Genomic DNA, 19,447 nt, shown 5'->3' with positions numbered 1-19,447 from the left:
CAAAATCCATTTCCAACTTCCACCCTCAGTACCCTTGTCCCTTGATGAAGATTTCCAATTCCTTCCTGAAGGATCATCATTGAGCTGAAATGTTAATCTTATTCATCTCCCTGTTGAATCTGTCTGCCCTGTTGAATAATTCTAGAATTTCCTGATTTCCATCTCAACCTTCCAGCACCTGAAATTCTTTGCTTTGTAAATCAACTTTCTTTTCTGCCTGGTGCCTGCTTTAGCTTGGTTGTGGGGAATGCAGTTTTGTAAAGTGCTCTTGCAGGACACTTGCCGAAGTGGTGAATGTTGAAGGTGTTCCTTGGTGAGTCAATTAAACAGGCAGCGTTCTCTTGGATTGTGTCATGCTTTCTGTGTTTTACAAAGTCCATAAGCCTCATCAATTGGATCACAAAACTGTAGAATAGAAATCAGAAGGAATGGTCATCAAACTTTACAGCACTGTGGTCAGACCTTACCTTAACTACTGCATCCAGTTCTTCCCAACAAGACAGACAGACACATGGATACTGGAGACTGTAATGCTTGGAGCCACAAGATTGACCCCTAGAATTGGGGTTTTGAGTTATGAGGAAAGATTCAAGAAATTGTACTTTTCAGGCTGCAGACCAGTTCATTTTGAGAGGTGATCTTATGCGGTTATGGAATGTGATTTTACTCAGAATATTAAATTTATGAGATTGGAGAGCTTGGTTTAAAATGAGGAAAAGCAATTTGAGAATTTATGTCTGGAATTCTGCAACACATGAAGAATGATTGACACACAGCACTAATTTCTGCATTGAGCAGTGGAGGCTAAAATCTAGAAATCATTGATGAAGCAATCAGACGTTGCAATATCAGGGTGTTCACCAATTATTAACGTCTGTATGAAGATGGAGTGATGACCTTCCTCATCCAGGATAAAGCTGTGGTCTCTATATTTATTGCTGCCTTTAATTCCCACGATCGCAGTAATAAAAAGAAAATATTTTGACTAATGTTGCAGATTTAATTTAATAAAGACGATTGCAATTTGAGCAGAGGTAAAGTTGATGAGGAATATGTGTCATCTGAGAATGTAGTAGAGGTCATGGGAAGGGGAGATATCTAGACTTTTGTGAACATTTCATAAATATCATTAGTACAATGTTCCCAGGAAGTTAAAACAGTGAATAAAATATTGAAAGGCATGGAAAGATCATAATATATAAATCCAGAGAGGTGTTGCACCTGACCGAGATCACATCTGGACAGAATCAAAGACTCTCTGCAGTGTGGAAATACCATTTAGCCCATCAAGTCTGCATTGATCCTCTGAAGAGCTGCGCACCCAGAACCAACCTCTACCCTACAACCCTGCGTTCCCCATGGTTAATCCGCCTAGCCTTTGCATCCCTGGACACTATGAACAATTTAGCATGGCCAATCCACCTAATCCACATATTTAAAGTCTGGTTGAAGATTTGTAGCTCGGGTGTCCGTTGTTGTGGTTCTGTTTGCCGAGCTGGAAGTTTTTGCTGCAAACGTTTCGTTCCCTGGCTAGGGAACATCATCAGTGCTATTGGAGCCTCCTGTGAAGCGCTGCTTTGATGTTTCTTCCGGTATTTACAGTGGAAGCGGCAAGAACAAACCACTATAAATACCGGAAGAAACATCAAAGCAGCGCTTCACAGGAGGCTCCAATAGCACTGATGATGTTCCCTAGCCAGGGAACGAAACGTTTGCAGCAAAAACTTCCAGCTCGGCGAACAGAACCACAATAATCCACATATCTTTGGAACTGTGGAAGGAAACCAGAGCACCTGGAGTAAACCCACACAGACATGGGGAGAACTTATAAACTCCACACAGACAGTCACCCAAGGTGGAATCAGACTTGCATTCCTGGCATTGTGAGGCAGCACTGCTAACCACTGAGCCACTGTGCTGCTACATGCAAAATTGATTGTTTATTTCAAAAAAGAAAAATGGAACACAACTAATTCCAGCCCTTCAAGGAATGAGAATAAATCGAGGAAACAGGGTATTTTGCAGTTGAGAAAAGATAAATTCTTAAATCCTTTTAATGTCTATTTTAAAGATTTGAATGTTATGTTTTTTTTCCATTTAATGCTTTCTAATTTTCCATTTCATTTTAGGCTGGGATTTATTGGTTACATTTAATGGATTATTTCTGTACTGGATGGATTCTCATTGTAGTTGCTCTGTTGGAACTCATTGGTCTCAGCTGGATCTATGGTGGGTATGACTGGAAAAAAAAATAATTACAATTGAAATGTATTTATGAGAATACTTTCACCTCTTCAGAGAACACTACAAAATCTACACTGGATATTGTGCAGATAACTATAGGGTTTGAACAGTTAGTGAGGATTTAGACTTGAGTCAAATGAATAATGACAGAGGCAAAAGTTTAGGATTATAAAATTCATGAACTAATTTTATTGAACGATGTTTCAAAATCACAAGGCTATGATACAGATATAACAGGTGAACAACATCATGCATGTCCCACAGTGAAAAGCAAAATTTAGAAACTAATTGACTTGCTATTCAATCATGCCCTCACTTGATAACTACCCCACAGCAACTGAATCCTTCCAATCCAATTAACCTGTGGCATACTTGCCTTCATTGGAAGTGGCATTGATTGTAAGGGTAGGCAAATTATGCTGCAGCTTTATGGAACTTTAGTTAAGTCACACTTGGTATATTACATACAGTTCTGGTCACCACAGTAGCAGATGGATGTGGATGCTTAGGAAATGTTTACCAGGATGTTGCAGGGTATGGGGATTTTAGCTATGAAGAACATTTAGACAGACTGGGTTTGTTTTCATTGGAATATGAAAGGTTGAGGGGTGACTTGATAGAAGTTTAGAAGATTGTGATGGCATGGATTGAGTGGAAGGTAAGAGGTTTTTTTCCCCAGGGTGGAGGGATCAATTACTAGGGGACACACTTTCAAGGTGTGGGGGGATGTTTCGAAGTGATCTACAAGGCATGTTTTTCACACAAAGGGTGGTGAGTTCCTGGAACACGCCTGCTAGAGGAGATGGTGGAAGTAGACACAATAGCAGCATTCAAGAAGCACCTGGACAAATACATGAATAGGAAGGGAATAGAGGGATACAGATCCTGTTCGTGAGGACAGTTTTATTATGGAAGAGCAAAATGTGTAAGCGCAGGCTTAGAGGGCCGATAGGCCTATTTCTATACAGTTGTGTTCTTTGTCCATTCTGACTGTTTCAAAACCCCCAAATATTCCCTTCCACCTTCATAACAGAAGCATCACATGGGTAGATTCTTAACATTGTTTCAAGACTTCTCACTTCCCTGACCACAATGATGATCCTACAGAATCAGGAGATTCCCTTAATGAGATTGTTCCTGTGAGTGTCTTGATCATCATAGAGATTAGGAACATTAATATGCTTCCTGATCCTTTATCTTGGGACACAGGAATAAGAGTAGGCCATTCAGTCCATCCAACCTGTTTCCTTATTTAATACCATCATGGTCAGACAACACTCCAATGTCTTTTATCTGTGCTATCCATATCTATTCATTCCATTGGACAAGTTTCTTGATCATTTTCTTGCCCTATGGTGCCCTAAGAATACAGCCAAGGGAATACTATTTCCTGATTACCTGTTTACAGGAATTAACATTAGCCATTGTTGCCATTCCCTTAACTATTGTTCACACAAAGATCAGGCTCATCAATTCTAAAGTGATGAATGCAATTTCTTAGCCGACATTTTACATTTCCAGATTTTGGGAGACCAGACATTGGCTGGAAGCTGTACACCAGGATCAGGCAGATGTCCCAACACACTGGCTATATGGGAATTGCCTGGGAATGTATGATACTCATGGAAATACCCAGTGTCAAAAATCCTCTGAATAAGTTCCAACTCTGAGTTAGAGACAGAGACTTCAGAAAGTTCTGACTGACTTATAATTACCCAGGAAATGTTAGAAGGATTAAAATCTGCTCTCATTATAAAAATGACTCCCTCAATCATTCACGTTGACCTGACAATGAATAACATTAACAGTCTCCCACCAAGTCATTCACCTGTGACATCACTTCCCATGGGCATGTGACCACCCACCACTCTCTATTCCAGACAACACACACCTCTCATCTCCACTATCAAACACTCCCAACTCCATACCTGACCAGATCCAAATCTTCCACAACACTGCTCCACAACCAACATGACTTCACCACATCATCAATCCCCACTCATTGGCACCTTTGGCCTCAACCTGCCACCTCACTTCATCTCCCATTCACCTTGAACACTTGTCTTCTCGAAACAGTGTGAGAGTTCCTTCAAGACCTTTAAATCTTGGAGTACAGATAATCGATTTGGTGATAAGGAACACTCTGTTCATCCAATTTGAAATCTTCAGCAATCCTTTCTCTGTTTAACCTGTTCATCAATGCCACCTGTACAAGATGAACTTCAACAGAAAACAAGCTGCCCTGAAGACAGGACAGCGCGAGTGATGGTGTCTCTCTGCTTCCTTGCCATTCACAGGGATAAACAGATTCATCAAGGACATTGAGATGATGATTGGGAAAAGGAATTGGCTTTTCTGGCTCTGGTGGAGAGCTTGTTGGATTCTGATCTCTCCGTGCATTTTAACCGTAAGGAGATGTTACATCTTTGAGTCATTTAAGCTGAATGTAAAAATGTACAGTAAGTCCCTTTCATCATGTTACTGATTTTACTTTCTGTGTTTATTTCATTCAGGCAATCTTAATCTGGTCCTTAACAACATTTGCCCCTCCAACATATGGACCAGTTGAATACTCTGTCTGGTCAATAGCGCTGGGCTGGTGTATGATCATCTTGTGTATTATGTGGGTACCCATAATAGCCGTGGTGAGAGTTGTCCAAGCTGAGGGCCCCACCTTGTGGCAGGTGAGGAAATGTTTGAAAGATCAGGAAACACTTTCTGTGACAACCTCTCAGACTCCTACTTTACAGCAACTTTTAGTAATACAGTGCCTCTACTGCTATATTATATCCCACTGTACTCTCAAGAAGTGTCATAAAGTAAAATCTTACACCAAACCTCACGACAAATTACACGTAGAAGAACAGAAGCTTGGCTGAACCAGTCGGTGTGAAGATATGTTGAGAAGGAGAAAAGAGAAATAGAGAAGTCTAATCGTGAATATGTAACCACTGGTGATTGTCATTGAAATGCATTTGGTTTACTAATGTCCTTCACGAAAGGACATAATTGATTCTTACCTATTTTGACAGCAAACAAAACATCCGACATCAACCTAAGCACCAGACAGGACAAACGCAGCCTTGCCGACACTGTGATGTCCTCCTTATTTACAGCTGGGGATTTGTTGCTTAATCGGAATAGCCTCTCCTATCTCTGCATCATGCACCATTAGGCTAATACTTCCCAGGTTATTTCCTCATATCTCCCCATGTGATAGTAATGCTCTTTCAGGTAATTTCAATTTCTCTCAGGAAGATAACCCAATCATTTATCCCAATTTTTGACAACTTCCTCATTGTCCCATTTAATTTGAGGAATGTCCAATTCAGAAGCCTCTGAACTTGGCTCTTCCTTCTGTGCTGTAATCATTAACACCTTCTCTTGCTTTCCTTCCCTGTCAAAATATCTTTTGAGTATCCCACAAGACACACTCTGTGAGATTTCTTCCAGTCTGGGGTCCATATCAAGTAGTTTACCTCACTCAATGTCCTTTCGATTTTATAAGATCCACTAAATCCTGCTTTTAAAGGTTCACCTATTACTGGAAGTACCACAATACCTTATCCCTGATAGCAAAATAGCAATATTTTGATTTCTTATTCCACTTGCTGAGTCATTGTGAGCTGTGGTACTTTTAAATGCTGTTGAGTCAACTCCCTAGCTCAATTTAATCATTCTCTAAAATTTGACACAAAGTCCAAATGGGTGGTCTCTGAATTCTGACATATTAATTTCTCCTTAATCAATTTTAGTGGTCCTCTCACTTCATGTCCAAAAACTAACTCAAATAGACTGAATTCGGTGGATTCATTTGGTACATCTCTGATCATAAAAAGAACAACCAAATTCCCTTATTCCAATCATCTGGATAATCCTGACTATAAGCCCTCAACATGGTCTTTAGTGTTCAATGCCATCTTTCTAACGCTTCCTGCGATTCTGGATGGTACGCAGTAGATTTGAATTGTTTTAAGTCTAAACTGTCCATAACTTCCTTAAATAGTTTGGATGTGAAGTTTGACCCTTGATTTGACTGTATCTCTGTTGGTAGTCTGTATCTAGTGAAAACTTTGAGTAAATCCTCTACAATCCTTTTAGCTGTGATATTGTGTAATGGAACAGCCTCTTGAAATCTTGTCGATGTATACATTATTGTTAACAAATATTGGTTCCCACTTTTTGTTTGTGGTAGGGGACCTACTCAATCAATTAAGACTCTGGTAAAAAGTTCCTCAAAATCTGGAATAGGTATTAAAGTTACAGGTTTTATTACCATCGGTAGTTTTCCAATCACTTGACATGCATGACATAGCTAGCAAAATTCAACTACATTCTTGTGCAGTCCAGTAAAAATGTCTTTATATTTTAGCTTGTGTTTTCCTCACTTCTAAATGGCCTCCAAGTGGTGATCCATGTGCCACCTGCAACATTTCCTTTCTATACCCCACTGGCAATACAATTTGATGAATCTCTGCCCGTTTCTCATCTGCTTGAATATGTGATGGTCTCTTTTCCCTAATTAAGACATCATTTTTCAGGTAACAGCACACAGGGATAAATTCAGACTCCTTCTCTGTATATGCCTTTTGATACAATTGCTTTAAGTTTTCATCTTTCTGCTGAACCTCAATGAGTTTTGCACAGGTAAAGATATTGCATGATTATTTATTTATTCCTGTTTTATCTTAACTAACTGATCGAATACAGTCTCTGCTAATCCCACTTCAGATTTCTTATCTGTACCCTTTGATCTCTCCTCCTTCAACTGGTGACTCTGTGACCTCATTACTACACAAACAGGGAAGATTCCCAAGTAAGATTCTTGCAGTGCTTTAGTTGCTTGAGTATCCACAGGTCTTTCAACTGCAGTAGGCAGCACACCTACCAGTGAATCAGCTGTATCATTCACAAGGACAAATTGTTTTCCTGGAACCGAGACTTTGTCCAGTACTCCTATACACATTCTCCACTCTTTTCTCGTCACTCTAGCATCATTTTACATAATTGAGCACTTTTTGTCTCACCATGAACTCTTGTTACCAGTAACTTTTCTGGCAATAGTCCTTCAGGAGTATATTCCTCCACATCCTTCAGCATCACAGACTGAGAGAATCCTGTGTCCCTTAATATTATAACCTCTTTACTTGCTACTCTAACATGAATAAACTTTACCTTTTCAGGTATATTTTTTAAGCAGATCTGGCATTTCTTCCTTAACCAACCTCTGATCAGCTTGTGCACTCTGATGCAGCTTTCTAGCTCCCAGTTACCACTCCAACAACACTTCCAGGGTTATCCTGCTTTCCCACGCCTGGCTTTCCTGTGCTTTTCCTAGCCCACCAACACTGTGATTTCATGTGATCTACTTTATTGCAATAAAAACACTGGAGCTTTTACCTTCTTCGTCCCCTTCTGGGGTTTCCTTTTTACGCTGTGATAAGGTCTCCTTATGATCTCCACTGAGATCTATCTTACCCTTTCCACAGGAGGATTTCTCTTTTCCCCAACTTCTATCCCTCATGGATTGAAATTGATGCAGGAAGTCAGACCGTGATTTATGGACCAACTCATAATCATCAGCCACTTCAATTGCTAAGCTTGCCATTTTTAACTCTCTGCGCTGCCAAATGAATTTGCACTATGTCAGGCAGTGAATTTTTAAACTCCTCCAAAATAATTGTCTCTCTAAGGGTATTGTAAGTTTGTTCTATTTTTAAAGCTCGTATCCACCTACCAAAATTACTTTGTTTAATTCTTTCAAACTCAATATAAGTTTGACCAGGGTTCCTCCTTAGATTCTTTAAACGTCTATAGGCTTTCTGGTACCAATTCATATGCGCTTAAGATTGATTCTTTTCCCTACTCATACTCCCCAGATACCTGCTCTGATAGCGATGTGAATTCCTCACTAGCTCAACCCACAAGTTTGGTTTGGATCAACAAAACCCACACACTGACTGGCCATTGCATTTGTTTAGATTCTTTTTCAAATGAAATGACAAGGGCTTCCACATTCTTCTCATTAAATTTAGGCCTTGTTTGAACATACTTAAACAGTTTCTCACTAGGCTTCTGACTGCCAGGGGCTTGCTCATCCTCACTCTCTTCCTCACTAAACCTACCTTCAGCCTGCATCTCCATCCTTTTGTGCTGACTTCCCTTTTTAAGTGTCAATTTCTAAAGTTCAATCTCTTTGCTTTTTCTTTCTCTTCTGCTAGAGTTCTTCATTATCTTTCTTTCTCTGTGGCTAAAGCCCTTAATGTGTTTGCTTTTTCTCTCTCTTCTGATTTTAATTGTAATTCAAACTGTTTCATTTCTGCTGCCCTTTCCTTATCTCTCCCCTCTAACTCAAGCTGCTTCATTTACAATCGAATTCTTGCCATCTCTACAGATCCTGATAGTGTTTCCAGCAAATTTGAATACTGAGCTACTGCTGAATTCATCTCATCTTTCCTCACATTAGGAGGTAAATTCAACCCTAGCTTGTCTATTAATTCCTGCAGTTTGGTCTTATCTGCCTTTTGCAAAACCCCCGAGGTCACTTCTTCCACCTCCAGGAACTCCTTGGTGATTGAAAGAGCCATTGCCATCCGAACACGGTTTAAACCAACCAAGTCAACACCCGAAATAAAAGACACTAGCAACTACCACTCGCTGTTTAAATCCCGCAAAAAGCCCCCAGTCTGTCATGGACTAGGTCTGCCTGTAACTTTGCTATTTGTTTAATGAGGTGTACAGTGGATATTCCTGGAGTACATCAGCTTGGTCAACTGTCAGGTTTTAAACAAACAAAATTTATTTGCAAAATTATAAAATGAATTACAAAGAACAGAAAACAGAATACCCGATAACTTATCCTATCCAAACCCTACCAAATGATGCTGTTCTGAAAATTCTTGCAACAATCCCAGTACACAGATCCCTAAGCACAAACAGCAAACAATGGCACAGGCCGCATTCAGTTCAAAATCAGAAGGGCAGAAGGATAGAGAGAAGGCTTCCAGTTTCCCCCATGACTCTACTCCCTCCCGTACTGAACTGAACAGCTAGAGAGCTGGCCACGTCCCCTTGACAAGACCAAGTTTTCAAAAGGTCTTTCAAGCTTTTGATCTGAAGCAGTATTTGTTTGGGGAAACAACAAGGCCCCAGTGAACCATTCAAAGTTCAGGCACGATGGAGCCTGGCCAATGATCCCCTCTCTAAAAAAAAACTCAAGGGCAAACTAACTTGTACCAGACCATTACTGTGACAACTGTTGGGGGCTTATAATCCAATCCAATCAAAGTGATCACCCCTTTCTTATTTTTAGTTCATCCATATACTAAACAATCACCCAGGAATATTCTGTCTAAGTACAAGTTGAATTCCCTAATCAAAAACAGCATTCCCTCACCTCTTGTGCACCTTTTTATCCTTCCGATAGCATCAACATGCCAAGCATTAAGCTGCCAGTCATCATCCTCCCTCAGCCAAATTTCTGCAAAGGGTATGATATCCCAGTCCCATGTTCCTATCCATACCCTACGTACATCTGCCTTACCTGTCAGTCCTCTTGTGTTGAAATAAATGTGTTTAATTCATTGTTTTTCCTCATAGCCCACCATGCTCTTGCCTGCCTTGTTTATTGAACTTTATCCCTTTATCTTTTGTATCAGCCTCAACCTTCTCTCTTTTCTCATTGTTGCTCCCATCCCTGACCCCCATCACGGTTTAAGAAAATGCAGTCAGAGAGGAGAAGGGTATTATTAAGCAGGAGAGGGGTCAGGAGGGATTTACCAGGATGTGGCCAGGTATGGAAGGTTTGAGTTATAAAGAAAGGCTGAAATGTTTTTTCACTGGAGCGTAGGAGGTTGAGAGGTGACCTGATAGAAGTTTATAAAATAATGAGAGGTATAGATAGAGTTGATGGTAGTTGTCTTTTCCCTAAGATGGGGAATTTCAAGACTAGGGGGACATTTTTAAGGTGAGCGGTGAGAAGAGAGAGATTTGAACAAGGCATGAGGCAATTTTTTTAAACCAAGAGTAGTTTGTGTGTGGACTATACTTCCTGAGGAAATGATGGATGTGGATACAATTATAGCGTTTAAAAGATATTTTGATGGAGATGTGAATAGGAAAGGTTTGGAGGGATATGAGCCAAGACCAGGCAGGTGAGACTAACTTAGTTTGGGATTATGTTCAGCATGGACTGGTTAAACCAAAGTGTTTCCATGCTGTATGAGTCTATGACTCTATGACCAACCAGAAAGAGGCTGGCAAGAAGTCAGGAAAGCCCCAGAGTGCATTGCGATCTGGAACAGATTAGTGTTGGATCACCACATTTATTTCTGGAGAAGGTGGGACGTACATAAGTGTTCTGGTTTGCTGAAGGTATTGCTGATTGTGATGATGGGATTCAAAACTAATTTTTGCAGGGGTCTGGGATACTAAGTGGAGGTTCAGTAAAGGTTGATGTACTGAAAAGTATTGAAGAACCCACCATTGCAGTGCAGAAATTCGTGCAAATATATTCAAGTTAGTGCAGAATGGAGTGTGGCAAAGATGGATGGTATTTTTTAATGCAAGGAGTCTTGTGAGTAAGGCAGAGGAGTTGTGCATGTTTATTAATGTATGAGGATCTAATATCATTGCTATCACAGAGATGGTTGTGATTGAGGAAAGAACATGATTGTCAGCACAATATTCTGGGTTATAGAATCTTCAGGTGAGATAGGGGAGATGGGTGAGGGTGTAAAAGAGCTGGTGTCACCACATTGATCAGGGAGTCAGTTACTCCAGTAAGCAGGAATAATATCTTAAAAACAAACACAAACAATGCTGCAGAACACAGAAGGTCTGGCAGAATCAATAGAGAGATAAACAGAGTTAATTAGTTGAGTCCAGTACAAGGCTTCTTCAGAGTTGAAAGTTGTAGGAAAATGGGCCTTTATACTTTTGTCAGAGACAGAGGAGGGTGTAGGGGCCAGAGGACCAGTGCAAAAGACAGGGAGCAGCAGCAGCAAGAGAGAACAGCTCCTTCGGGTGATTGATGGCGGTTGCAGCTGCCATGGTGATCGGTCTTCCTGTGGTTTTTTTTGTTTCTGCATGGGAGTCGGTTGGGGCAGGGCCCCATGCAGTCCCAGATCCTTGGCTGGCTCTGGCTCTAGCACTGAGGTCACAGATGAGGCCTGAGCCAGGATCCCGATGACTGGTGGCAGCTTCGCAGGGAGACCAGTAGGTAGGAGATCAGGCCCATGGCTCCAGCTCAGACATAGAGGCTTGTGGGAGACGTGGCAATGGCAGGGGTGGGTCCATAATTAAGAACTCAGAGCCCAATGACAAGACCCTGGAGCCCGTTACAAAGACCCTGGCTGATGTTAAGCAGTGAATGGAGGAGGAGCGGAGGGTATTAAGAAAAGGGAAAGATGAACTCAAAGCCAGTAAAATTTTGCATTAAACTCAGTCTTTCAAGATGACGCTGAATGTGGTGACACATTGCATTTTGCACAAGAGAATACACTTTTTGTTGTATTTTTATATGCAATCATCACTCTTCCAAACCCACTGGTGTTTGTGATTCAGCCAAAAGATCATGCACCTAGCAAAGCTTCTAATGATCCAGCCAGATGGCTAAGCTGACCAGTAAATAACATTTGAAAGCAATGGAAGTTTTTCAGTAATTAGCTCTGGATCTCACACTGAGAGAGCCCTATCTAATCATACAATTCAGAATATTGCTTTACCCTATCAATAACCTACTCCAATACAATGAAGACTTTTGAATATTAATGTGCTGCACTTTCAATTGGTGACTTGCTGATAGTCAGAGGCAACAGTGTGGGAACCATACTATTTAATAGTTACTTAACTTTTCCAACTATAGAACTATTACACCTCACTTTAGTAAGCATAGTTATAATTTAGGCGATAACATTTCATGATGGAATGCTAAGAAAGCAATACAGATTCACTTCTCTCTTATGATCTTCTAACTTTAAACATTTGGTTAGAGGTGAGACTGCCAGATCAATGGACAAGCAATCATGTTTTTCCCAAATCCATGTACATTTCATCTTATATAGGGATTACAAAACTGCAGCCACACATTCAAAACTAATTAAAATTTCATTACGTAAAATGAACTCGGGTAGCAGGGGATGACAATTATATTTCTAATATGGGAGAAGACCCGTTCATTTTTAGAAGAAATCTTAGATAGCTTTTCTTTGGCTGAAGTTCAACTTGGTTTGGATTCACTTGGAAGCTATTCCTTTTAAAACCAGCGCTTTGCCCAAACCCTGAGGACAGGGAATGAATGCCCTTTGATCGTAACTGTTCTGAAAACAAATCATTTAACTCAATAGAAATGTTTAGTGTGGAAATTGAATGATTAGCTAAGTAGAGTTACACCTGTTATGAAACACAGTAAGAGGCTGACTTCTGACTCAACAAGAATAATCCATTCATGAGAAGTTGAAGGACTTTTGGCCAAAAGGAGTGTCCTCATTTTACTTCCAATTCTTGTGCAAGTGGAAGAATAGTTCATTGATGTCTGAAAATGGACCGAAGGCATTTATTTCGGTTCTTACTGAATGACAATCGGCCAAACCCTCCACAGGATACGGTGAGTATTTCAACAAAACAAAACAGTAAAAATCCATGTAAGACAATTTGAGATACTGTTGATTTGTAGATTTTGGTCGTTGTGAATTGTAGACTCTCTGTGGACATCTGGCTGTTTCTAACCTGACTGACATTGCTGCTAAATAGAGAACTGCACCATTTTCCGATAGTTGTGGGAGTGGTGACTATACATTTCACTTGAGATCTAGTCTGAGAAAGATTAATGTCTGAGCTTGCCATTTCAATTCTTTCTCCCAGGATACCGCCAATGAACATGGTGCTGTGGGTGATGAGAATGTGGAACGGGGTAACTGGTCTTCGAAGACTGATTACCTGCTCTCAATGATTGGTAATGCAGTGGGTTTTGGGAATGTTTGGAGATTTCCTTACCTGGCTTACAAAAATGGAGGAGGTATGGTAGAGAAATTAAAAATATCGGAGAGTAAGAAAGGCAGAACTAAATGGATTGATTTGTTGACTTATCCTGAAAATTGTAGTTCAGTAAATAACAAATGTTTATTGCACTAAAAATGATATAGTAAATAATGCAGAGTTAAACAATTTCAATGTGAACTGGTAAGTTCAATCCCACAGCTAACAAGTTTGACTACTATTTTCTTATGAAGAGAGATATATGTCAAGGTAATAGTTTAAAATTAGCAATGTGATGCATCAAATATATGCTATTTATAAACCAAAGTAAATGGTTCATTTATTAATTTGCAATGTATTTTCAATTGATATTGTTTAGAATGCATGAGCCATCCACATCAGATATATTTACTGCACAATGTGTGAAATCCTTAGAATAGCAGGCTCCTCAGTCAGGCCCTGTGTTCAGGTTTGTACATTATCATCAAAACTGCTCAAATTAGGGCTCTTCACAACCCACACCATTGGATTGATGGAAACTGTAGCGGGTCCTTTTCCTGCTTTACTCCGCGCTGAGTCGGTATCTGACAGGGTGGCCACCTGCGCGTGTCTCGCACCAGCTGGTTCTAGGAACCGGGGAAATCCCACACTATGGGATTCCCTCTGGGGCGAGCGCTGAGTCAAAACTGCTGCAGGCTGCACAGCAAGTCTGACCCTTATATCACCCAGGTAACCCACTGCCACCAATACTCAGGCGATTCTCCCTTCCGTCAGTGGTTTAATGGCCACCCCATTGTCTACCCACTCGGGCAGTTTCCCCGGAAGAGAGAAAAGGACTGGGCTGTTTATGCCTGACCAGACCCAGTCCTGAGTGGACGGCTTCGAGGTGTCCCAGGAAAAACCCTAGATTCTTGACTCCGGAATTATGGCAAGGCCTTTTGAAACACTGTGACTTTACCAGAGGTCCGTGGTGAGGGTGCAATGGAGCAAACAAGACGCAGGGCGACAGTCCAACACCATTTTATTATCAACACCCACCAGAACCCGTAAGAAAGACAAACATTAGACACTATACAGTTTACTATGACTATGGGAACAAGATGCTAACGCACACAACGTAAGGCCTTACTTTACACAAGATAGCAATGCTTATAACTATGACAGTGGAGAACCCCCTTTCCCACAAAGCCTCAACCACTGATATGGTTCTCGGAAAACGCCACGCTTCTGGGTAAGAAACTTACAGCCAGGCTTGAAATTGAGTGCGAGAGTGAACAGCAGGCCTGTCCCAGCAGCCAGCGAAGAGAGAGGGAGAGAGAGATCTGTCCCAGCAGTCAGGAGAGCCCCCCCGAGAGAGCCCAGGTACCTCTGCAGTTATAGCCTGGAAATGCCCCCAGGGCACTGGCAATGTCCAATGTGTTTTACACCTCCCTACTGTGCAGGTGAAATGACCTCCGTGGCTGTGTCCATTGTTTCATAATCTCTCCGTTTGCTGACACGGAGGTGCTAATGGCTCTCTTCTGTTCTCCTGAGCCTAGCCCAGACATCGTGACTCCAGGCTTTGTTAGTTTATCAGGCCTGCATAGTGGCCACTTCCCCCCTCCAATACACATAGGTGTCTGGCCGATTCCTGCCAGAACACCTTGGGGGCTGGGCTCTCTTTTGTACAGGCACAGAGAGCCTGCTGGGAAATCATGTCAAGCTTTCAGAAAAAGGTGGCTGCTCTGTCCATTTTAGCTGCTTTTCCCAGGTTCCACTGCTTGCTCCCCGCTTCTGTGTTGCCCGAAATTGCTACAGTTGCCCCTTCGATACGTCCAGACTTGCTCGGACCGTATCGACATAGCAGAGGAGGGCAACACAAGGTGGCTGCTCTGTCCATTTTAGCTGTTTTTTCCAGGTTCCACTGTTTGCTCCCCGCTTCTGTGTTGCCCGAAATTGCTACAATATTGCCCCTTCGATACATCCAGACTTGCTCAGACCGTATCGACATAGCAGAGAAGGGCAACACACTCATCTCATATCCCTTTTTTTTCCGTGACTGTAGTCCTTACCCATACACGTGGCGCTCGGTTCCCGAGACCTCCCCTTAATCTGAACTATACCCCCCCCAGTACCACAGAAAGGCGATATAAACGGATTATCCAGGATAACAAATACAAACATGGAAAGTTATTTAGAAAAAAACAATTCAACCACGGGTCCCAAAAGATAGGGGTGACCATAACACACAATAAATAAAAACAAATACAATTGGAGGTTTTGCTGGGGCAACTTCTCCTTTGGCCTGTCACAGTCTTCTCTTGTTTGTTTTCCTTCGCCAAAGGTTCCGATTCTTCCTCCACCGCTTCTGGCGGAGAGCCCTGCAGTGATGCAAAAACAGGTACAACAATACCCCGGCCTGTGCGACTACCAGCAGGTGGGACGCTATACGGATCCAAGGCGGGATAACAATCCATGACCCCATATTCCACCAATCGGGACCTTTAATGTCCGCAATTTCCCCTGCTATTTCCCATGTCTTTTGTTCCAGGGCATAAAAGTGCTTCTGTGATAGTTTCACTGCCTCAAGTAAAACCGTTAAATCCTCTTGAACTGGGGGAATATCGTACCCAAACCGAGCTACATACTGTTGCAGATCACTAAAGTTATCCCTGACCGAGAGGTGAATTGTGGAGGGTTCAGGAATGGGCCATATCCGCTGCTGTGCCACATGGACCTCTGCTGTGGGATTAAAACAGAAGCTGCTGTACGGTATCGCACACTACTGCTGTGGTCCGTGCCTATACCGCTGGGCCCCAGTGGTAACGCAATATGTCCCACTCCCTACATATGCCACCACCTGGGGTTGCATATGGCTCGCTGCCATTGCCTCCATGGTGCAATTTATAGGTTCTGCCCCAGCAGTTGTAAACCCGCACTGAGGCCGCACCTCAGTGCCCATGTGCTGAGGACACAGGATCACCTGCGCTCCCCGGCTCCGACACCCCGAGAGGTCAGTGCCTGTCACAGCTTGTTCCCGCACTATGACATAAGGCGAGACCTTCACATAGCGGACATGCACCCCTCCTCCAACCACCCCCACATTCTCCACTCGGTGCAGGGGTACCGGTTTTGCCGACTCTCCCAGGACTGGGATCCGGACCACTACCCCTAAAACAGTGTGGTTGGACTTCCCGCAGTCCACCGGTACTGGATACGCCTCGGAAGCTGCACGAAGCTGACAAGGACTCAAGGTGCTGTTGTAAGGGTGTAGCGCTGCAAGATGCTGGTTATTGATCCATGACGGCACCTGCCCTTGTCTCAGGTCCTCCAGGTTATTTCGCCCTTCACTCAGCAACCACGCACCATACAACCCACACACCTCATTCTGAGCAGCCTGGTCGGACGCATTCCTGTCCTCTTTGATTAAAGCATTAATCGTCTTGGCGTGCTTTTCCAATTGCCCTATGATTTCCTTTAGATGCAGGGTCATTGCCTCCTCTTCGTGCAGCTGTGATCCCAATACGGTATTCCCGTCCCCCAGAACCTTCCGGAGCTGGCCCTTTAGCTGGTTTATCTGGAGGGCCAACTCCACAGTGTCCATACTATTAACAATTGATGTACCCGTATTAAAAGCAGTGAACCCATCATCAACCAGCCCTCGCCGCTGTCGGCTGGAACCTCCTGGAATTTCCCCCTCTCCGTGATATAATTGGTCAATGTTTATATCGTCGAAGTCCAAATCGTGAAATTTACGAAACATATCCTTCAATAAGGCCTGGTACAACATTTCCGTCTCACGGGGACACCATGCTGGTAACCGCACATCCGTTAAATTCAAAACAACCAAAGCGACGGCATAATGCACACCCTGATATAATACCTTTCTGGTGGGAACCAATACTAGCCCATTCTCGGGCCCCTTCGTGGCTGTCGGACAGTGGCGAGGTTCGATCGGTTGGGCTGTGGGCAGGGGCTTCCTCACCTGAACTAGTAGTTCAGTGGCTCTCACACTCATCCCTTCCCTGGGAGTCACACACCCCTTCCCACTGCGGTCCCAATTTATCCCGTTACCTGGGTTCTGCCACCACCTTACAAATCGGATCGATGCCCCTTGTGGGCAGACCCTGGCAGACTCCCACAGGCATAAATAGGTCCCCTGGTCAGCCTCCCACCACTTATCCCAACATAAGGTGATCCCGCCCAGTGATCTCGTGATGGTCCTATAAGTGTTGTTGTCCAGTCTCTCCCATGCCGACGATCGATTTTTCATGTCCGGGCTCAGCTTCCTGAGCCACCACCATCTTCCTGCCGGGACATCCCCCTTACATGTCAGGCACACTCGTCTCCCCTCTGTCACCCTAACCCGGTCTGCGATGACTTTGATATTTTTGCAAGTAGTAGACGGGAGTATCTGGTAGAGTTTGACCCCAACCACCCTGGCCACCTTCCCTCATGAAAATATACAACCTGTCCAGACGCTGCAAGTGTCCCCTGGGTAGTTGTTACCGTGGGTGCCTGGCCACCGGAGCACCCATACACCATATGCTCCTCTGTACTTCGAAAGGTCCCTCTAGCCGTTCCCAGGCATATCCATGCTGTTAGCTTCCAGATTAGTTGCTCCATCTGTAAAATAAAGAAGAAAAAGCCCTCCTGCTGCCTCCACGACATTCCTCCCTTCTCAGAGCAGGTTATCCCCGAGAGGGTGACCTCAGATCACCTCCTGCACTGATCTCTGGGTCATGAACTTGTACACTTCCTTCTTTTCCACCCCACCTGACTCTGCCGTCACAGGGAACTCCTTTAACTCTGTACATTCACCATTTTGGGACCCCCTCCGTGCTTCAATCTCAATGGGAGTCCCCTAGCCAGTCAGAGCCCTCCATTGCTGAATGGGAGTCCCTCGTCCAACAGAAACACACACACACCTGGCTGCCCCAGCCAATGGAAGAAAATCACTATAAACCACAAGAAATCACACCCACTCGAGAAAGGTAAACAAACTGCCAGCTGTACAAACAAAACCCCTTTGAAATTGCATTACCCAAACCGCAACGACTTGACAGTACTACAACATTGAAACTACTAGGGACCACCATCAGAAAACATGTGAACCGGACTAAAGAAACAGAACTTCACTATATACAATGCCACCCGTCTCCGGGTGGCCAGCTCATAACTGGTCCTCAGCTTCCTGAGGCCAGCTGCCCTCCTGCTCTGGCTCAGTCCCCCAGACCCCCTGTGGTTGGGGTTCTTGGCTGCCCCTCTCTTCCCCTCCCCTGGAGGGAACTGTCTTACTGCCCCAGCTTCCTGCGGGACCTACGTTCTCTGGGGTGCCCCTTGGAAGGGTTCCCTGTATTACCTTCTCCACCCGGGACTTCGTGGTGGGGGTCCTTGGTCGGTTGACCATATGAGAGGGAGACCACCTCACCGTGGGCTTGGGGACCCTGTTACTTTTTCGCCCCCTGACTGTCTCCCACAGTAATGGGGATACCTCCACCTCTTCTGCCTCTGCCACTGCCACTTCCCTGACACAACTGATCGGGCCAGAGAGTGGGGGTTCAGTGATTTTAAAAATCCCTGAGCTGGGTGCTGGAATCACCGCTTCCCTAACAGCTAGACCGTCCCTCACGGCTGCCCTGCCACAGCAGCCTGCTGCTACTGTGGCTACTGCTCTTGCGGTGGGGTCAGGAATTATTTCTGCTGTCTTGATACCTATGGGGGCCTCTTCTGCTACTACCCCCTGTCTGACTTTATTCTTGCTCCTGCCTTCTCTGGTAGGGGCAAACAGTTTGCATTGGTTGGCGTGGAACCATTTAACCTTTTTGGGGAGTTTAACCGCATACACTAGTGGGCTGGCCTTGTCCACGATGCTATAGGGGCCGGCATAAAGCGGCTCGAAAACCCCTACTCGGGCAAAGTTACGGACCATCACCTGGTCCCCTACCGCCCACTCCTGGGTTCTGCGAGGCTCCACTAGCAGCTGGTTGCGGCGGTGGGTCTCCCCCATATTCCCTGCTGCCCTGAGGTAAACTCCCTGCAGCTGCTCTATCAGCTTTTTAGCAAACTGGTCCCGGCTCACTTCCCTCATCTGCCCCTCGGTTAGGGCAGGCACTAATAGGTGTAATGGGGTCCTCATGGCCCGTCCAGTCATGAGCTTGTGGGGGGAGTATCCTGTACTGCGGGACTGACTTCCGTGTGCCCATGAGGACAAGTGGTAGGACTTCTACCCACTTACTTGGGGAAT

General features: G+C 43.8%; 1 protein-coding gene across 1 annotated transcript in view; it reads left to right on the top strand.

Annotated features, from left to right (window-relative positions):
- Positions 1–15,679, top strand: part of LOC132820010 (sodium- and chloride-dependent neutral and basic amino acid transporter B(0+)-like) — a 75,244-nt gene extending 59,565 nt beyond the window's left edge. The window contains exons 12-14 of the mRNA XM_060831937.1: positions 13,108–13,266; positions 14,410–14,583; positions 15,545–15,679. Of these exons, the coding sequence (XP_060687920.1) occupies positions 13,108–13,266; positions 14,410–14,583; positions 15,545–15,679 (468 nt within the window). The remainder of the gene's footprint in view (positions 1–13,107; positions 13,267–14,409; positions 14,584–15,544) is intronic.
- The last annotated feature ends 3,768 nt before the right edge of the window (positions 15,680–19,447 follow it).

The sequence above is a fragment of the Hemiscyllium ocellatum genome, chromosome 11 (assembly GCF_020745735.1).
Source record: "Hemiscyllium ocellatum isolate sHemOce1 chromosome 11, sHemOce1.pat.X.cur, whole genome shotgun sequence".
NCBI lineage: Eukaryota > Metazoa > Chordata > Chondrichthyes > Orectolobiformes > Hemiscylliidae > Hemiscyllium > Hemiscyllium ocellatum.
The sequence above is the reverse complement of the archived record's forward strand: the minus strand, read 5'-3'. Positions and strand labels throughout refer to the sequence as shown.